Source organism: Chiloscyllium plagiosum, unplaced genomic scaffold (assembly GCF_037043375.1).
Source record: "Chiloscyllium plagiosum isolate Xiang-an unplaced genomic scaffold, Cpla_swu_hap1 HiC_scaffold_5, whole genome shotgun sequence".
NCBI lineage: Eukaryota > Metazoa > Chordata > Chondrichthyes > Orectolobiformes > Hemiscylliidae > Chiloscyllium > Chiloscyllium plagiosum.
In genome coordinates, this window is record NW_028270143.1 from 52,931,338 (window position 1) to 52,951,080 (window position 19,743).

The 19,743-nt window shown below is 38.7% G+C and overlaps 1 protein-coding gene across 3 annotated transcripts in view; it reads right to left on the reverse strand.

Annotated features, from left to right (window-relative positions):
* LOC122549862 (uncharacterized) overlaps positions 1 to 19,743 on the reverse strand; it is a 55,646-nt gene that overhangs the window by 35,824 nt on the left and 79 nt on the right. For 2 of the 3 annotated variants that reach the window (XM_087987166.1, XM_043690019.2), the window contains exons 1-4: positions 19,680 to 19,743; positions 19,483 to 19,580; positions 12,562 to 12,630; positions 6,118 to 6,139 (exon numbers count right to left, since the gene is read on the reverse strand). The exon at positions 19,680 to 19,743 is cut by the window's right edge. In XM_087987166.1, coding sequence (XP_087843292.1) covers positions 6,118 to 6,139; positions 12,562 to 12,630; positions 19,483 to 19,566 — 175 coding nt within the window. In that variant the 5' untranslated portion in view covers positions 19,567 to 19,580; positions 19,680 to 19,743. The remainder of the gene's footprint in view (positions 1 to 6,117; positions 6,140 to 12,561; positions 12,631 to 19,482; positions 19,581 to 19,679) is intronic. The other variant, XM_043690018.2, reaches the window with a different exon arrangement.

A 19,743-nucleotide genomic window follows, 5' to 3' on the forward strand; every position in this document is an offset into this window, starting at 1 on the left:
GAAAATACATGGGTGGTCAGGCACAATGCGAGATGAATAGATTTAAGGTTGGTGATGTTTTTATTAGGACAAATCCAGATATTTCCAGTATTTTCTATCTTTACTCAAAATTTTCAGAATCCAGTTTTCTGTTCTCATCTGACTTGCATACTGTCTTATCACTGCCTATTTGGGCAATTTCCTCCAACTCCATAACATTCTCATGATATCCACACTTTTTTTTAAACTCTGGCCTCTTGAACATATAAGCTTAAATTGCAATGTCCCCCAACTAAATGGTAACTGAACTTTCATTGAACTGAAGCTCTGGAATTCAATCGCTGTACTTGGATTACTCCACTTCATTTTGTTTTCCTTTAAGACAAGCCTTAAAAATATACCTTCGATCAATCCCTTGGTCATCAAACCCATAATCATTCTGTACTTTTAGCGTTATATTTTGTTGTTGTGAAGTCAATTGAACAATGCATTACATTTCAGGCACTATAGAAATCACAGTCGTTACTGCTGTTCTTCCACAGAATTTCAATATATAAGTCAGCAAACTCTACAGTAAGTAACAAACCTGAGGAAACAAGTCCACTATGTCTTACTCAGGCTATTTCAGGCTCTGAAATTTGATTTGATAACAGGTCGAATTTTTGAAGATCAGTTTGATGGATTGCCAAATGTACCATCTTTAGTGAGAATTCACTCCATTATCACTTTACTGGGAATGCTAAGCCAACTGTATCCTCTATTTAACCCTTCCAGGGCACCTGTGGATGAAAACTATTCAAACACTAAGTGTATAAACAGGTTGTGTTGGATGGCCCAATGTGTCAAAACAATATAATGTGAGCATGCAAAATTTCAAGATAGTTGATTCACCTGACATTTTATCCACGTTGTTTTCCTAAACAATACCACGCAATTGATTTTAACTCAGAGGGGCAGCAGTGATCAATTTCCTAGTAGCCTCATTACAAAGTAAAACTCCACACCACATCAAAATGGGGAAAAGTCACAAGATGTGACACTGGTTCCATGCAATCTGACTTTGATTGTAGTGGCAAGTTTGAAGAGAAAAGCCGAAATAAAAACAGCATGTGTTCAGAGGAACTCAGCAGCACTTGTGCAGACAGATCAGAGTTGACTTTTCAATTCCTTTTGTCATTGAAGACACATTGGACTTGAAACATTAACCACTTTTCTCTCCTTCACAGACATTCCCCGTTCTGCTTAGGCTATGCCAGCACTATTTCAGATCTCCAGAGTCCACATTACTTCACTGTCATTAAGAATACAGTTCAAACTGAACTATAAAGGCAAAACATACTTAGAGATACTCTGGTGTGATTCCCAGGGCCTCATACAACAAAAGGCATTTAAAATTTCTGATATTTTCAATTATTCATGGGTACACTTATGGGTTAAAATCAACAGTTAAAGAAATTCCTCAAATCACACACGGCATACCAATACACACAAATGATGAACTTTGGCTTCCCCCTGCAATCCAACCACTGAATTTTCAATCTTGGGAAATTACAGACTGAGGTAAAGTTCTAATCAAAGAAGGGGGAAATAGGAGTCATCCTTAAATACCTCCAGATTTTTTTTTCTGTTTTATTAAAGTAATTAGGAAAGAACAAATTGGAAAATTCAAACAAGTTCATAGCTGATTAGAAATCGGACAGAAGAAAACAGGAATTTTGCCTATTCATAGAAACATGCAAGTGATCATAAAACTACAGAAGATTTAAGCATCAGTTAGGTCAAGGTAGGTGTTAAGACAGGCAATCTTTCTGCAGAGTCAAAATTAGTGGAAATATGGATGCAATAAGTAGCATTTCTGAAGCAGATGTCTTAAAATTGAAAAGGATTTTTTCAGGACACAAGATCAAATAGAGCAGGAACCACGCAAAGACTAAATGCTCTATTAAATGGATCCTCCAACGTGGTTTGTGCATGCTGACGACAGCGCATGTCCCAATTTACTGCCAAGATATTTCTTTTAAAATACAAATATCATACTTGATATTCTATCTTCCCAAATTTCACACTGACATTTTGATGGTAATCTAAACAGTAAATATGTAAACTATAAAAGACTCAATTGAGAAGATTTAATGCCTCAGTGCCTTAACATTGAGACAAAAAGGCTTTTCACTGAAGATAAATCCCCAGAGGTATTCAATGAACCAGAAAGAGACACCTTCAGCCCATTAGATCTGATCCACCATTCAATGAGCTCATGGCTGATCTGATAATTCTTAACACCGCTTTGCTGTGCTATCCTTAAACCCTGGATTCCCTTACCGATTAAAATAAAATCAATCAGTCTACCTTGACCTTGAATGCAGTTAACAACGCAGCCGGGCAGTTTCAAGATGGTGGCGATCCAGTAGGTCTGCTCTGCTGAGCTCTGCACCAGAACCCAGACAAAGTGGTGCACTCACTCTCCCTTTATTATGCATTGCGGTAGAAATTGTTAGTTTTTGACCCCCAGAGTTGCTGTGTGTTAGTTTAAAATAGTTAGAAAAAAAATGACTAAACGGAAGGGACAGCGAGGATCACAACAAGCAGGGCACCCTCCTTCAGCAATGGACAAGTCCGCGGCGTCAGCCTCCATGAGCAGTCCCAGGGATTTACCTGTGGAGCAGAGCCTCGTCTCGGAGTTTATGAAACTCCGAGCGAAGATCGGTTCAGAGGCGGAGGAGACCCGTACCAGGCTGGAACTGATCTCGGTCATGCTGCAGAAACATGACTTGGAGATCCAGTATCTTGGGCAGCGCATTGTGGAGGTGGAGCAACGGACCACGGCCTCCGAAACCACGGTAGAATCCTCGGCAGATCGGGTCCAGGTCCTGGAACGGCAGATACGGGCTTTGGAACAGCAGGTTGATGACCTTGAAAATTGAGGCCGTCAGAAGAACATCTGCCGGAAGGAGGAAGAAGGCCAGCTCGTCAGCTTCTTAGAGCAATGGCTCCTACAGTTTTTGAAGCTGGAAGTCGGGGCAGGCCCACCAATCGTAGTGTGCAGGCCCAGATCGGACCAGTGCCCCCTCTCGGTCCTAGTGCGACTCCAGCACTACAGAGATAAGCAAGTGGTACTGGAAGTCTCCAGAGCACTGGGGAAGGATCCACAGGCTCTGATATACAAAAGATCAGGAATTATGCTTTTCCAGCACTTTTCTGCAGTTGTGATTCGCAAGAGGAAGACCTTTGATGAGGTAAAAAGGCAGCTGAGGGACATCACTGACACTCTGTAGCTATAGTGTGTTATATCTACAAGAAATGGAGAAATTCACCACAGATCCTTCAACAAACTCATGACCATTTCTTTCAAAAAGGACAAGAGTGACAGATACATGAAAACACACCTGTAAGTTCCCCTCAAATCCACTTGTCATCCTGACTTGGAAATATGTTAACACTCTTTCACTATCCCTGTGTTGAAATCCTGGAATTCCCTCCCTAATGGCATAGTGGATCTCCCTACAGTACATGGATTACAGCAAGGCAGATCACCACAATCATCTCAAGCACAACTAGGGATGGACAATAAATTTTGGCCTGGTTATCAATGCTCATGTCCCATAGGTGAAAAAAACAAAGGCCAAAACTGTTCACAGTATTTTAAGCATGGTCTAAATAGTATCTTATACAGTTTTAGAAAGGCCTCCTTTTCTAAAAAAAAAGGACTATATTCCCTTTAAAATAAATACCATCTGTTCATTCACCTACACTATTACTTGCTGAGCTTGGGTGCTAGGTTTTTATGATTCATACACAAAGATCCCGAAGTCCTTCTGTATTGCAGTTATTCTCCTTTTAAATCATATTCAGCTCCATTATTCTTCCCGCCAAACTGCATAATCCGAGGTATGTTCCATCTGCCAGGTTTTGCCCGCTTATCTTTCTCATGAATGGGATGCATGCAGAGATAGTGAAGTAATATACATTCAGTAATTTACTGGCCTGGATCTTCCAATATTAAGCTTTAAAGAAAATACACATTGACATCTGGAGGGTTTTTTTTGTGAATTTCTTAGCCAGGAGCGTTCACAGCAAAAGCTGTCTAATCCAGGCCAGTAATCTACTAAATGGATTGGTGCTGACACAACACTCCCCGGCTGGCTGTACCAGGTGCAGAACATTAGATATTTGCCTCTTCGCAATCCACAGTATGAGCAAAATGTTGAAGACTCAGGACCAAACTTAAGTTTGCACCGATCTTAAGTTTGGCTCAGCTTCTCAAAACTCTCTGATCCATCTGTAGTGTCTTGGTCTTTGGATTTGCCGATGCTACAACAGTTCAGTAAAACTTAGTGCACAGTTTTAAAGCAGTTAGCGTTCCATATAATAGCCTACACAACAGACAAGTCAACTATGAACGTCTAGACTGAATATTTGATGGAAAGAATTGTAATGCTACAATGTTGTCGAGGATTTTGATTTACCAAGTCATATTTACATGTGATTAATGACCAAAATAATTCAAGTGTGCATCTATCAGCAAAATTATAAAGGAAGTGGTCCAATGACCAACACTACAATATTGCAATGCTTGGATTTATGGAAACCCCTGTTAGTGGAAGCCCTGCACCTAGTTTTGTTTGACTGTCCTTATATAAATATGCATGCTCCAATCAATGCCTTCAAAGAGCTGAAGTTGAGGTTGGCAGAAACATTAAGCATTTACTGCAAGGAATGAAGCAAATATTTCACTTTGCTTCAAATACAGTACCATTTTTACTCTTAGTTGAAAGAGGGCAAGCTTACCCCCCTGCCCACACCCCCCCCAAAAAAAAAGTACCAGCAAACTTCTGTCACTTGTCTATAAACTAGTAGCATACTATGAGCACTTTCAGTCAACATTCTGACAGCAACACAATTCTTGCAAAACGTTACCACTCATGGTACTCCATAATGTTACAAGTGGGCTATCATATTGTGATAAGGGCATATACCCATCCATGCTCATCATGGGGTTTGTAATGTCTTTCCAAAAACCTTGCATAACTAGCTGCAGTAATGCTGGCATAGACAATGCAAATTCTTGTCATCAAATCTAGGCCCAAGTGGATTTTTAATCTTGTTACAGAGATACAGTTAATTTATAGTCCAAGCCATGTAAATTAACATGTAATATTTTAAGGAATGTGGGTCAATCATGTCGCAGTATTGTTCTTCACTTTGGTGTCAGGCCAAATACTGAGCACATCACTTTTGAACCGGAAAATTATACATCAAGTCCAGAAGGGAAAGTTGAATCACCAACCCTTGTTCCATAATCAGAGTGAGAACAATAGTGCATTTTAAAACAAATGCTCAATAAAAAGGAGCACTTGTTTGCAGAAATGGTTTTTCAAACCACATTTACACCAGCGACTGAATATTACACTGACCCAGCAGTATCTTGGGCAGAGCTATGCAGCAAAACAAAAAAAAAGAGACTTCTGTTTCCCAGGTCCAAAAATGAAGGTGATTCAAATGCAAAAGAAAACTAAAGATACACACTAATAAAAACAAAGTGAAAAGAGAACTGGACAAAAATACTGAAGTGTTTAAGAATGGTGAAAAAGTGAAATGGTGGCACGGAGGTCAAAAGATAGATAAATGGTTTCTTTTATATTCTCCAAAACCATTAGACGTCATTTAAAAATTCTTTTGGTGGTTTTGTAAAAGCTGTAGTAATCTGAAGTCACAAGTAATCAGAGCAATTGGCGAACAAAGCTTCAGAGTAAAAATACTCAAAGCTTCACAGCCAGAATGATGCACAAGTCAAAAAAGTGTTGACTCCTTCAGCCTGCCAATGTGCTTATTTCCACTGTGCCAATCCATCGACTTTGAGAGTTGGTGGCAATGCATATTGCAATGGCACAAGACTGGGATGAAGCACAAAAACCAAGCTCAAAGCTCACCTTGTGGAAAAGATGCAAACTGAAACAGGAGTGTTCAGTTATCCCCTTGGGCCACAAATTATTTTAAGGTAAACTATTTTAAGGTTTACAACTGAAAGTAAACTTGTTCGAGTCAGTGTATGATTCAGTTTAAATAAAATTTAAGTGTCAGACTTTCTACATGTCTGTAAAAGATAACAAGATCCTACATGAATCTTGTAATACTTACCATTTTTAAAGCTTCCCTCATTCTGTCATATGAAGTTCGGGAGGAACCATCGAGGAAATTAAACAGAAAAAAAAAGTTAGCAGGATTGCTTCTGTTGGGACATAAAACTGAAAGATTTCATTAACAATGATATTTTGCAGACTTAGTTGTGCCCAGAAGGTCATCTTTCCATTTGTTTTATTCAAGAAAAGGGACTTGTCCGGGTAAATTCTGCAAAAATTCACTTGAGCTCTTTCATATTTTTCTGACTACGGCAGAAAAAAAAAATCACACGATTAATTCAACAACAATGTCCAAAGTATATTATAAAGTTGAATTAGTAAAATTACATCATTAGTAATTTTACTATACTCAAACACATTGAAAACACACTTTAAAGATGGAAATTCTTTAAATCACATGATGTCAAACATCTGAATACTGTAAGACTTTCTTACATCATTTGGACTTAAAAGCATATTGTGCTAATAACCAGCAACTTTATTCAAAACACATTTGCTGGGCAAGTGGTATTTTCTGCCCACTTTGTTGAAAATGTCTTGCAACCTCTACTTACTTGGTGTACCAGAGCCTGTGTATTCCAAGACTCTATTTTTTGAGGCACTAAATATTGTGAATGAAATGTCCTCAGAGTCAAGTCCTTCCCTATGCAAATGCACAAAAACATGTTTGTGTACCAGTTATCAGTACGACAAACATTAAAATGCCCACTGGACATGTGAAAATGATTTGGTAGGACTCTGAGCTTTGGAATCAAGAAACTGAAACCTTTTTTTGTAAAAAAAAAAGTTATAACAAACTCTGGATACGAAGAGTTCTATCCATTTTCTCCTACTGAATTGCTTGATTTGTGTATTTTTCTTTCAATTCAACTAGAGCTGGTAACCACCCAGAACTAGGTGGTCACGGCACAAGTTACAACCAAATAATAAGTAAAGTTGTCCCATCAAATTCATTGGTTGATGAGTCAAATGTTTGAAAGGGAATATTTAAAGACTGGCTAACAGCTTTGCTTGTCTTCAAAAGGATGTCTTTTGTTCAAAAGTCAGTGAGGTTGAACAACTGGACAGCTCACACTCTACTGGGCAGTACCAATCATTGTAATTTCTTTTCCAACAGTCAGATTCTTAGTAACTCATGTACTTTGTTACATGTCTACAATGACAGGCAAAGTTAAAAGGTGAAAACAAGAAATGAGACTTTCGTTTGAGACTAAAAGCAGATTTAGCAATTATAGCAAAATATTCAAGCAATACTGTAAAATCAAGTAATATCAACTGATGAGACAAGTAATATCAACTGAATCCCATGCAAAGCAACTGATCTCTGCATTCATATTGACTTTATTTACCAATATAGCCATCTAAAATCTAATGACAAAACAGACAATTTTGCATCCTAACTGCGTTAAATTATTCCATTGTCTAATTCCTTATCTAACATGTAGAAATTACTGAGTTAAACCAAGTCGACTATCTTGAACAAATGATCAACTGCTGTAATTGAAGGCACTGCAGAATACACACTTGGTGACCCTAATGATGGCTCAACATTTCCTCCAAATGAACACTACTGAGTACATACAACTACAACATAAGTGCAAATCCAAAAGATACAAATGTAAAAGATAACATAAGTAACTCATGAATCAGTAAACCAATTAGGTTCACATCTGCCTAGAAATCTACTTACTTGATCATTAATAAAAGTTTTTTCTCCCCCAAGTTAAAGGGGAAAAAAGTTTTATTTTCTAGATGCAAATAAAAACAGCAATAAAAATCAGTTAAGTCTAATATCATATTTAATATTTGCTACATTAAATAATCTTGCTTCATTAAATAATTAGTTTCATTGGTGTTGTATTTTTGTATGAGAACTAGGTATATATATTTATGTAAAGTGTTATCCAGGACAAATGAGAGATGAGGGACAGGTTTATGGGGAAATTTCATTTATTGCTTGATAAGATTTTGAATAGCTAATTTATTTCCCAAGTGTAGATTCAGACAGAAATTTATTAAGACTTTATTTTCCCAGATGTAAAAGAAGAACAGAAAGTATTGGCAAGAGTAGTTCGACTGCTGGATGGGCCAAATTGTACAGACCTATCTTCTATTACATCTATTTGGTGTGAGGATGAATATATTGCACCCCAGCATATCTTTCTACTATGATTTGATAAAGGATGCTTGAAGGGACAATATTTTAAAAGTGTTGCCAAACAGCCAGAGATTTGCATAGCACAGAGGATCAAAATAACAAAGTACATCAAGTCTGCTTGAGCACAAAGTCTTTGCATAATTTCAGTCCATGTAACCACAAGAACAAGAAAAAACACTTCTTCCATCAAAATGCCATGACATCAGTTGCTGCTTTGACTCAAGGAATTGCAAAAAAGATAGACAAGCCTAGAAGAGGAGGAAAAAGCATTAACGTTGGACTAAGCAAAAGAAGTCAAGTCTGCATCAAGTTTTTTCTCTTGCTTTACTATTTTAGCCTGTATTTGTTGCCTAAAGACATTCAATAATTTTGCTATAATTATCATAGCTATGCACAAAGTTTTAAGAGGTGGAAGAGTTTTTTTAATAGCAACATTCTATACTTGTCTTATGAAACTGACCTTCTGCATGTTCAGAAGTTCCCTGCAAAACGTGACAGGATGAAGCTTATTTGACTGGATGAGGCTTGTGGCATTTACATGTTTACCAAGATTACTATTCAACAATCTTGATAATGCCTTGACCATTCTTTAAGAGCATTAGATCAGAGCAATCCAACAGGCCATGTTCCAAATTCAGTTATTTGCAATCATATAGAAGAAGGGATATTGTTTTGGTCTAGGAGAATGTAGCATGTTAAGATAATTTTTTGTTAATTTCATAGAATACTTAGACTATTTGGCTAATTCTGGGCCTCAGTCTAAGTTGAAGTGCTACCTTTTCTGCATAAAAAATTAGAAAAAAATCTAATTCATAATGCATTTACATAATGTTCAAAGCTAGAGGCAGTTACATTTACCTGCCTACCAATTCTGGTTCAAGGATGTGCAATGTACATAATGGAGTGAGGGAGAAAGCATAAATCTTACCAGCTACTTAATCTCAATCACATTTCTATGATCATTGTGTTATACCTTATTGAGAAAATGTTAAAGTCAATTAAAAAGGATGCATTAGCACAGCATTTAGAAATACATTACGTAACTAAGAGCATTCAGCATGGCTTCATGAAGGAGATTACCATTCTTGATAAATATTATTAATGAAGGTGATAACAAGCAGAATAGATAAAGGGGAAGCAGTGGTTGTAATATCTTTGAATTTCCAAAAGGCACTTGATATGGTACCACATGGTTGGCTATTTAAGATAAAAGCCCCTGGTGTTGGGGTATTAAAATGAATAGAAGACTGGCTAACTAATTAAAAAAAGGGAAGGGAATAGCATTTTGTAACAAGTGGACTGCAATTACGGATCAGTGCTGCGGCCTGAAATATGTATCAATTTGAGAATGACAAAAATAGATGGAAAGGCAAGTAGTGATGACACAGAGCCCGTAGGAGGATATAGAAAGGTTAAGCAAGTGGGCAAAATTTTAGATGGAATATAACGTGGGAAAATGTAAGTTTATGCACTTTGGCAGGAAGAATACTGAAGCTGAATATTCATAGAATCACTGCAGTGCAGGTAGAGGCCATTTGGCTCATCAGGCCTGCACTGACCCTCTGAACAGCACTCTATTCCCAGAACTCCGGATTTAACATGCTCATCCACCTAACTCCATATCCCTGAACACTACAGGCCAAGTTAGCATGTCCAATCCACCGAACTTGCACATCTTTGGATTTAGAGGAAATTTGAGAACTCAGGCTGGGAAGAACGAGCAAAATTTGCATAGTCACCCAAGGCTAGAATTTAACCAGAGTCCTTGGCACCGTGAGGCAGCAATGTTTTCACCATGCCGCTTCATTACTTAATTGGAGAAAGACTATAGAAAACTGTCTTGAGATTTGAGTGATTTTATGCATAAGTGACAGGTTAGGATACATGCTCAGCAGGTAATAAGGACAGCAAATGGAACGTTGGTCTTTATTTCAAAGGAGGAAAACTTAAAATAAATAATCTTTCTAAAACTATTTAAGCACCAGTTAGACATTAAGAATACTGTCAACAGTAAGTCCCCTTTTTTAAGGAAAGTTAGACTGGTGATGAAGGCAGTCTGGAGATTCCATGTTTAGAGGGACTGACTTAAGAAATGTTGAGTAGATTGCACCGTTATTCAGTGGAGCTCAGGAAAATGAGAGAGAACCTTTTTGAAACAAAACAATATTCTTGGGGAGATTGATAGAATAGGTGCAGACAGGTTGTTTCTCGTTATGAGAGATTCTAGAACCAGAGAGCATTATCTCAGAGTAAGGGATTTTATATTTAAGACAGAAGAGGACGAATTTCTTCTGAAGTTAGTAAATCTGTGGAGGAAAAACCCCGAAAGAACGACTGATGCTGCAACTCAGAAACAAAAATAGAAATTGCTAGAAAAACTCAGCAGGTCTAGCAGCATCTGTGAAGTGAAACCAGAGTTAATGTTTTGGGTCAAGGCAACCCTTCTTCAGAACTCTGCAGAAAAGTCAAGCAAGTGAAGTTGAGGATTGGCGATTCAAGCATGGTCTCAGTGAATGGTGGAGAAGAATTCAAGGGCCAAATAACCTACTTCAGTTCCCTTATCTATGGTCTTATAGCGATATAGATACCAAGCTTTCGCCTGATATCGGACGACAACAACAAAATGGCTAGCCAACGTTCTTGTACAAATACCTGCAACTAGAGACCAACAGGGTTAAAGAAAGTCTTTCCCTTTAAATGACAATAAATAATATATATATATAGAGGGCCCAAACAAAAATAAACACCTTATCCAATACAACCAAGCCCCAACCCCATATCCTGCACCACAGTAGCAGAAGAACTCTAATTCAACAAAACATTTTTGAATAATCAGAACCCACCCCAAACTCAGAGACAAATTCTAAGTCATGTCTACTAATGGGGTGAATGTATTTTTATTTCAAGTGAAATATATTTATAGACATCCCACTGATGCAGAAAAACATTTGGCTGGTTTAGCCAAAATGTTTGGGCAAGTATTGCTTTAATTAGATTAGATATGAAGGATTCAAAACATTTTTCACCCTGTTGATTTTATGTCATGTTTGGTTTTTTTGAGAAGCTAATTGCTTTGGCTACGATTATCCTTTTACAGCCTTTCACGAGGAATCAACATGAAAGAAGGAAGAAAATGATGAGGAATCATGTTTTTAACTGAAAACTGGATATATTTGCCAAAATCCAGTAAGAACAAAGAGACTTGTCTCTCAAATCAGGTAAAAGTATTTCCAAGATAAACTATAGTTATTTAAAAAAATGCAATAAGACATTAAGTCAGGCTGCATCTGGAGACACATCAAGTTGAACCTTTCACTGTTGTTTTCCAGTCACTAGTCATTGAAGGACATTAATAAAACTGCCAGAATACTTGTCTACAATGAAAGCTAAATTTTAAACAAAAAAACAGTGACAATAATCAATACAGCATATAAAAACTTTGATCATGTGTACTAGCTAGTAAGGCCCAATGACATATGTCGTTTCAAAACAATTAAGTTACTCATCTGCCACAAGTTGACAGCCAGAGGATAGCAGTCTCACCTCATTTTTGTTTAGTCTCTAATAATTTAAGATCAGACAGCTACAGGATTAGAGCGGAGCAAATAAAATTGTTTTTGTAATTCTGTGACCAACTGAAGACATCAGACACTGATGAATGTGGTTCTTATCGAAGTAACTCATTGACCTCGTATGTTGGTGATTTGTATACAGCTCCGGATAAGACTAGAGCAAATTTTGCACCCATCCACAATAAACCAAAAGGCATATGTTCATAAAATGGTCTGTATAGAGAACCAAATGCAACATTAAATTGCAAGTATTTCAATGTTAATGAAACCTTGAACAGATTTTGAAATCGGTCACATGGAACATGAAAAAACAAACTGAAGCCTTTCACTGTGCCATAATGCTCACAGTGCCAGTGCAGACACCAAGGTCCGAATGGCCTCCTCCTGCACCATAACAATTCTGTGATTCCACACATGGGTACTTATTTCTAATACGACACTGCAAATGAACAGTTACATTACAGTGATACACATACAAGCTTACAATAGTAATAGATTTGTCATTTTGTACTTTAGATCAACATTTTAATACAAAAGTCAAAAATATGGTCACTTCAAAGAGAGAAAAACTTACAAAGTGTCAAGTATCTGAAAAGCCTTCAATCATAGGATCTCCAGCAAAGTCAGGAATAGAACCACATTAGTCGGCTCTTTCAGTCACAACCATTTTCCATTCATATTCAAATTAAGCTTTTATATTTGGTGCTCCTACCTTTTTATGTTTCAAGCCAAGGAAATGCATTTTAAGGTTCATCTCAGATGTACAACGAACATCACAAATCTAAAATTGAAATACAAAGAAATACAAATGTAGGATATTCAAAGTGTGAGCATAAAATGTTATCGATACACAATTTTTTTTATCCATTTGAAAATGTATTAACAGTCTCTTAAACTCAATTGCTATCAATATAGGTTATGAAACTGTAACCATAAAATCATATTTTGTTTCATTTTAGAGATAATCTTAGTTGAGGATCATAGCATTTGATCATATCTCCAGATCAGAGAACCTTATGGTTTAGAAGGTTTTGTAAACAGTGCTATTGAGCAACAAAAGCTGACTTGTTCATACTGCTTGGAATCTGACAGGATGCTGCAGCTCCAGACCTCACATGAGACACAGACCAAAAGTAGAATCCAGAGGTGAGGTGATAATGGTTACTCTTGGCATCAAAATTTACTGATTATAACATCAAGGCGTCTGAATAAAATAAATTGAAGGGATTAAAAAAAAAGCACTCCAAGGTTTGGAGTCATACTTGGTGAAAGCGACAATGGTTGTGGCTATCAGATACAAACATCTCAGCTGTAGGAGTTGCTGAAGACTGTTCATCATCTTCAGTCACTTCATGATGAAACTAGTCTTGTTAATATGTTCAAAAGTAGGGCACTCACATAATTGCACAGTTCAATTTGAATTGCAACTCTTCAGACAAGAGAGTACTGTACACCTGAATGCAGCAAGTCATGCATAGGCTTTGGCTATAAATGGCAAATTAGTATTCAAATCACACAGGCAACAACTATCTCCAGTTAGAGTTCAATAATTGCCCCTTAACAACAGTATTTGCATTGTTGAAGGCCCATCAACATCTTGAAGGCTCATTACTGATGAGAAAAGTAGCTAGATCTGGGACACGAAGAGCTGGCGAGAAGCTGGCATCCAATCAATAATAACTTGCCTCCTAACTGCCCAACGCCTTTCCACTCTACAGCTTGAACTTGAAAATCAAAATTCGATGCTCCAGAGCAGTACGGAGTGAAATAAAAAGAAAAGCTGGAGAAACTCAGGATTGGTGGTACTTATTTAATATTTAACTCTGGTCTGTCTCTCTCCATAAATGTTGCCAAACCTGCCGAGTTCCTCCAGTACACACTTTTTTCAAATGAATTTCCAGCAATTATAGTATTTTGCTTTTACTGTGGTACTGAGTGAGCTCTGGACTGCAGAGTTTTAAACAAGATGCCAACAGGAGTAACCATCTGCCTGCATCCTGTACTCCACTCCTCGAGATACAACGGTCAGTATTCCATTAGGTTTTGAGATTTTCTTTTTTACACCTATTCGTGATATTTTAAAGATTATGCACTTGAACCCCAAAAGGTACTTTGAACATCCACTGTATTTAACTTTATATCATTCAGAAAGTATCCTGGGTCTATTCAAAACAGATAACCTCACATTTGCTTACAATATGCTACATAAATCAAGTTTGCCTTTATCTTAAAAGACATAAGTCAGTCACAGAAGAACACTACAAGCTCCCACACACCATACCAAGAAATAAACTGTCACTTGTTCATTTAGCACTTAGTCAAAATCATGCCTACCTCCCCTTATATTCCTTTAGTCAGAAGGCTTATATATACCATTTACTTGAAAACACTATTTTGGCCTCAAAAACTTTGTGATAATGAATTCCACAGGTTCACCACTCCAGTGAAGAAAATTCTTATCTAAATCCTAAAAGGGTTGAACACTTATCCTTAAACTATGATCTCTGATTGCAGAATCCCCTACCATCAGGATTATCCATCCTTCACCAAACCTGTTTAGTCCTGTTAGAATTGTATTATTGATCGCCATGGTGAGGTGCCAGAAAACTGGAGGTTGGCTAACATGATGCCATTATTTCAGAAAGGTGATAAAGGAAAAGCCAGGGAACTATGGACCGGTGAGCCTGACATCAGTGCAGGGGAAGTTGTTGGAGGGGATTTTGAGGGACAGGATTTACATGTATTTGTAAAGACAAGGCCTGGTTAGGGATAGTCAACATGGCTTTGTGCTTTGGAAATAGTGTCTCATTAACTTGATTGAGGGTTTTTGAAGAAGTGACGAAAAGGCTTGGTGAAGGCAGTGCAGTGGACGTGAGCTATATGAACTTCAGTAAGATTAACTAGATTACTTACAGTGTGGAAACAGGCCCTCCGGCCCAACAAGTCCACACCGACCCGCAACCCACCATACCCCTACATTTACCCCATTCACCTAACACTACAGGCAATTTAGCATGGCCAATTCACCTGACCTGCACATCTTTGGACTGTGGGAGGAAACCCACGCAGACACGGGGAGAATGTGCAAACTCCACACAGTCAGTCGCCTGAGTTGGGAATTGAACCCGGTCTCTGGCACTAGGTTTGACAAGGTTCCATATGGTAGACTAGTTAGCAAGTTTAGATCACGTGGAATACTTAATTAGTAACCATTTGGATACATAACTGTCCTGAATGGAGGAGAGAGAGGACAGTGGTGGAGGGTTACTTTTTGAACTTGAGGCCTGTGACCAGCAGTGTGCCACAAGGATTGGTGCTGGATCTGATACTTTTTGTCATTTACATAAATTATTTGGATATGAATATAGGAGATATGGTTAGGAAGTTTACAAATGACACCAAAATTGGTGGTGTAGTGGACAGCCAAGAAGGTTACCTCAGAGTACAATGGGACCTTGATCGAATGGGACAAGGAGTAGCTGATGGGAGCAGTGGAGGGATCTACATGGACCTCAGTAAGATGTTCGACAAGGTTCCTCATGCTAAGCAAGATTAGATCACATGGTATACAGGGAAAACTAGCTGGAAATGTGTTGCTGGAAAAGCGCAGCAGGTCAGGCAGCATCCAGGGAACAGGAGAATCGACGTTTCGGGCATAAGCCCTTCTTCATTCCTGAAGAAGGGCTTATGCCCGAAACGTCGATTCTCCTGTTCCCTGGATGCTGCCTGACCTGCTGCGCTTTTCCAGCAACACATTTCCAGCTCTGATCTCCAGCATCTGCAGACCTCACTTTCTCCATACAGGGAAAACTAGCCATTTGGATACACAACTGGCTTGAAGGTAGAAGTAGTAGTGGTGGAGAGTTACCTTGCAGACTGGAGGCCTGTAACCAGACTAGGTTAATTTAATTTAGATAAATGTGAGGTACTACATTTTGGAAAGGCAAATCTGGACTGGACTTGTACGCTTAATAGTAAGGTCCTGGAGGGTGTTGCTGAACAAAGAGACCTCAGAGTGCAGATTCATAGTTCCTTAAAAATGGAGTCACGGGTAAACAGGCTAGTGAAGGCTGCATTTGGTACACATACCTTTATTGATCAGTGCGTTGTGTATAGGTTATGTTGCAGCTGTACAGGATAATGGTTAGGCCACTTTTGGAATACTGAGTTCAATTCTGGTCTCCCTCCTATCGGAAGGATGTTGTGAAATGTGAAAGGGTTCAGAAAAAATGTAGAAGGATGTTGCCAGGGTTGGAAGGTTTGAGCTATAGGGAGAGGCTGAATACACTGGGGCTATTTTCCCTGGAGAGGTGGAAGATGAGGGTTGACCTTATAGAGGTTTATAAAATTACGAGGGACATGGATCGGATGAACAGCCAAGATCTTTTCCAAAACTAGAAGGCACAAGTTTAAGGTGAGAGGAGAAGGATAGATATAGAAGGGACCTAAGGGGCAATTTTTTCATGCAGAGGGTGGTATGTATATGGAATAAACTGCCAGAGGAAGTGGTGGAGGCTGATACAATTACAACATCTGAATGGGTACATGAATTGGAAAGGTTTAGAAGGATATGTGCCAAATGCTGGCAAATGATACTAGATTAATTTAAGATATCTGGTCAGCATGGACAAGTTGGACCAAAGGGTCGCCTTACATGCTGCACATCTCTATGACTCTATAACAGTTACTGAGGACACTCAGGTATCTTTGAACATTTGCCTCTCTGAATTTATAGCCAAATTGTTTGCTGTCTTCCTGCTTTTGCTCCCAAAGTGGATAACCTCACATTATACAGCATCTGCCATGTATTTGCCTACTCACTCAGTCTATCCAAATCAGAATGCCGCATCTCTGCTGCAACCACACAACTCACTCTTCCATCCAGCCTCAGCTCAACTAAAACATGGAAGATTCCACAAAGCACATTGTATTACACAAAATCAGTTTCATATTTAACTCTCAGCTTGTGTTAAATTAGGCAAGGTAGTACAAGAGTACTCCAACTCACATTTGAAGTGAAGGCAAATCAATTTTTGCTATTCCATTTTTAGAGCATTTGGTTTTCACGTGAAAGTGACTTAGACCTAGAGTGATACAGTCTTACAGCACGAATACAGACCCTTCGGTTCAACCAGTCCATGCTGAACATAATCCCAAACTAACTAGTCCCGCCTGCCAGCTCCTGTCCCATACCCTTCCAAACCTTTCCTATTCATGTACTTAGCAAAATGTCTTTTAAACCTTTAACAATTCATTCCACACACAAACCGCACCATGTAAAAAATCTGCCCCTTGTGTCTTTTTTTAAATCTCTCTCCTCTCACCTTAAAAATGTGCCCTAGTCTTGAAATCCTCCATCCGAGGCAAAAGACAACCACCATTAACTCAGTCTATGCCTCTCATTATTTTATAATAGGTCGCCTTTCAATCTCCTACACTCCAGTAAAAAAAGTCACAGCCTATCCAGCCTTCCATTGTAATTCAAATCTTCCATACCCTGGAACATCCTGGTAAATCTCTTCTGAACCCTCTCCAGCTTGATAATAGCCTTCCTATAACAGAGTGACCAGAACTGGACACAGTATTCCAGAAAAAGCTTCACCAATGTCCTGTACAAACTCAACATCACTTCCCAACTCGTATATTCAAAGAACTGAGCAATGAAGGCAAGTATGCCAAATGCCTTTTTAACCACCACCATGCAAACTTCAAAGAATTACATACCTGCACCCCTAGATCCTTCTGTTCTACAACACTCAAGGCCCTACCATTAATTGTATGAGCCTCACTCTTGTTTGCAATAACTCACATTTATCCAGATTGAACTCCATTTGCCATATCTCAGTTTAATCAAAATCACTTTCCAATCTTAGAAAATTGTCTTCACTGTCTACTTTTCACCAATTTTGGTGTCATCCACAAACTTATTAATCATACCTTCTACATTCTCATCCAAGTCATTTATATAAATGACAAACAAAAGAGAACACAGAATCACTCCCTGTGGAACACTGCTGATCACAGTCTTCTAGTCTGAAAAGCAACCCTCCACTACCATATTCTGTTTGCAGTCAATTATGTATCCAATTGGCAAGCTCACCCTGAATCCCATGTAACCTAACTTTACTAATTAGCCTACCATACGAAACCTTTGGCTTTATTAAAATCCAAATAAAACAAATGTCTACTGCTCTGTCATCAACCTTTTTGGTAACCTTCTCAAAAAACTCAATCAAGTTTGTGAGACATTATTTTCCTCACAAACCCACGCCGGCTATCCCCAATTGATTTTTGCCTCAATGTCCATAAATCCGATCTATTATAATCACCTCCAAAAAATACCCGCAACCAATATCGACTCATAGATCTATAGTTCCCATTTCTCCTTACAAACTTTCTTAAACAAAGATACAACATTAGCCAACTTCCAGTCAGCAGGCACTCACCCATAGTTATAGATGATGCATGAGGAGGTGCTGCCGGTGTTGGACTGGGGTGGACAAAGTGAAAAGTCACAATATTGTTCAAGATATCATATCAGTTGCATGTCACTATGATCATGTGCTATAAATTCTGTAACTTATGATCCTGCACCACTAGCTTCCTGAGGAAGAGGCAGCGCACCAAATTCTAGCAAATAAACCTGTTGGACTATAATCTGGTGTTGTGTGATTTTTAACATAGATGATATAAGTATTTTTGTAAGAGGTCTCGCAATTTCCTCCCTTACTTTCCATATCTCCTGGTTCCAAACTCACCAAAAGGGAGATCATCATCAATTTTGTTCCTTTCAAGCAGATCTTCTACCATCCTTTCAAACTAGAGTTAATTGAGACTTGGTAAGGACTCAGCAATCATGTAACTTCAAACAAGTATTAACACGAACTGAAATTTTGTAGGATAAGAGAGCATGTGGCAACTCTGGTCACATCCACTGCAGGTGATTTTCTGTATTACTTAAATTGTACTGCTGAAGGCCTCCCGAAGATCAACTTGAGAAACAAACTTTGCAACATTGAAACGACTAGTGTGAAGGGACAAGTTTACATCAAGAAATACAAGAACTGAAAATGGTTGCAGAACCACTTTCGGATTAGATATCAGCTAATAAGAAACAAATATGTGAAATGCGATTAGTTTCGAGGAGAAAGCCAGCAAGTCTCAGTACAAGGGTCAATAAAGTATGGAGCTGGAAAAAGCACAGCAGGTTAAGCAACAGAGAAGTCGACGTTTCAGATCAGGACCTGAACCGAAACGTCGGCTCTCCTGCTCCTCAGTTGCTATTTGACCTGCTGTGTTTTTTTTTCAGCTCCACGCTTTATCGACTCTGACTTTCCAGTATCTGCAAGCCCTCACGATTTCGAAAACTCAGGCAAAGGCAAATCTCGGGACATAGAACGCGACAGCTGAGATCTGGTCAGCCGACAATCCACGACCAGGTTCACTGGATAAACAACAACAAACTGCGTAGCCAGTTCTAGTTAAACTGCTAACACAAAATAGCCGCTATTTAGCTCTTGTATTTTGCGGCCGGGTGCAAAATGGCGGTTAGCCCTTTTCTCGCGCTGGAAACTAATAAACGTTGTGCGCGCGCCACCGGAACAGCGCTTCTCTGACCCACAGTCAAACGCACCTTACAATAAAAAACGTTGGCCGAAACCATATTTTTAAGCTCACGGTTCGCCCGGTCCTGTCGCCGATTAACGTCTCCCATCATAACTGAAGTGAAATCTGTACAAATGAAAGAAGGTATGCACAATACGTTTCAAGATCTCAATTTTGCGATACAAAATAAATAACGCATCAGCTGAGAATGAGCCTCTTTGATACCTCGCAGGATCTTTGCCTCTCACAACACAAATGCTAGAAGTGCCTATAACAAACATAACATCCG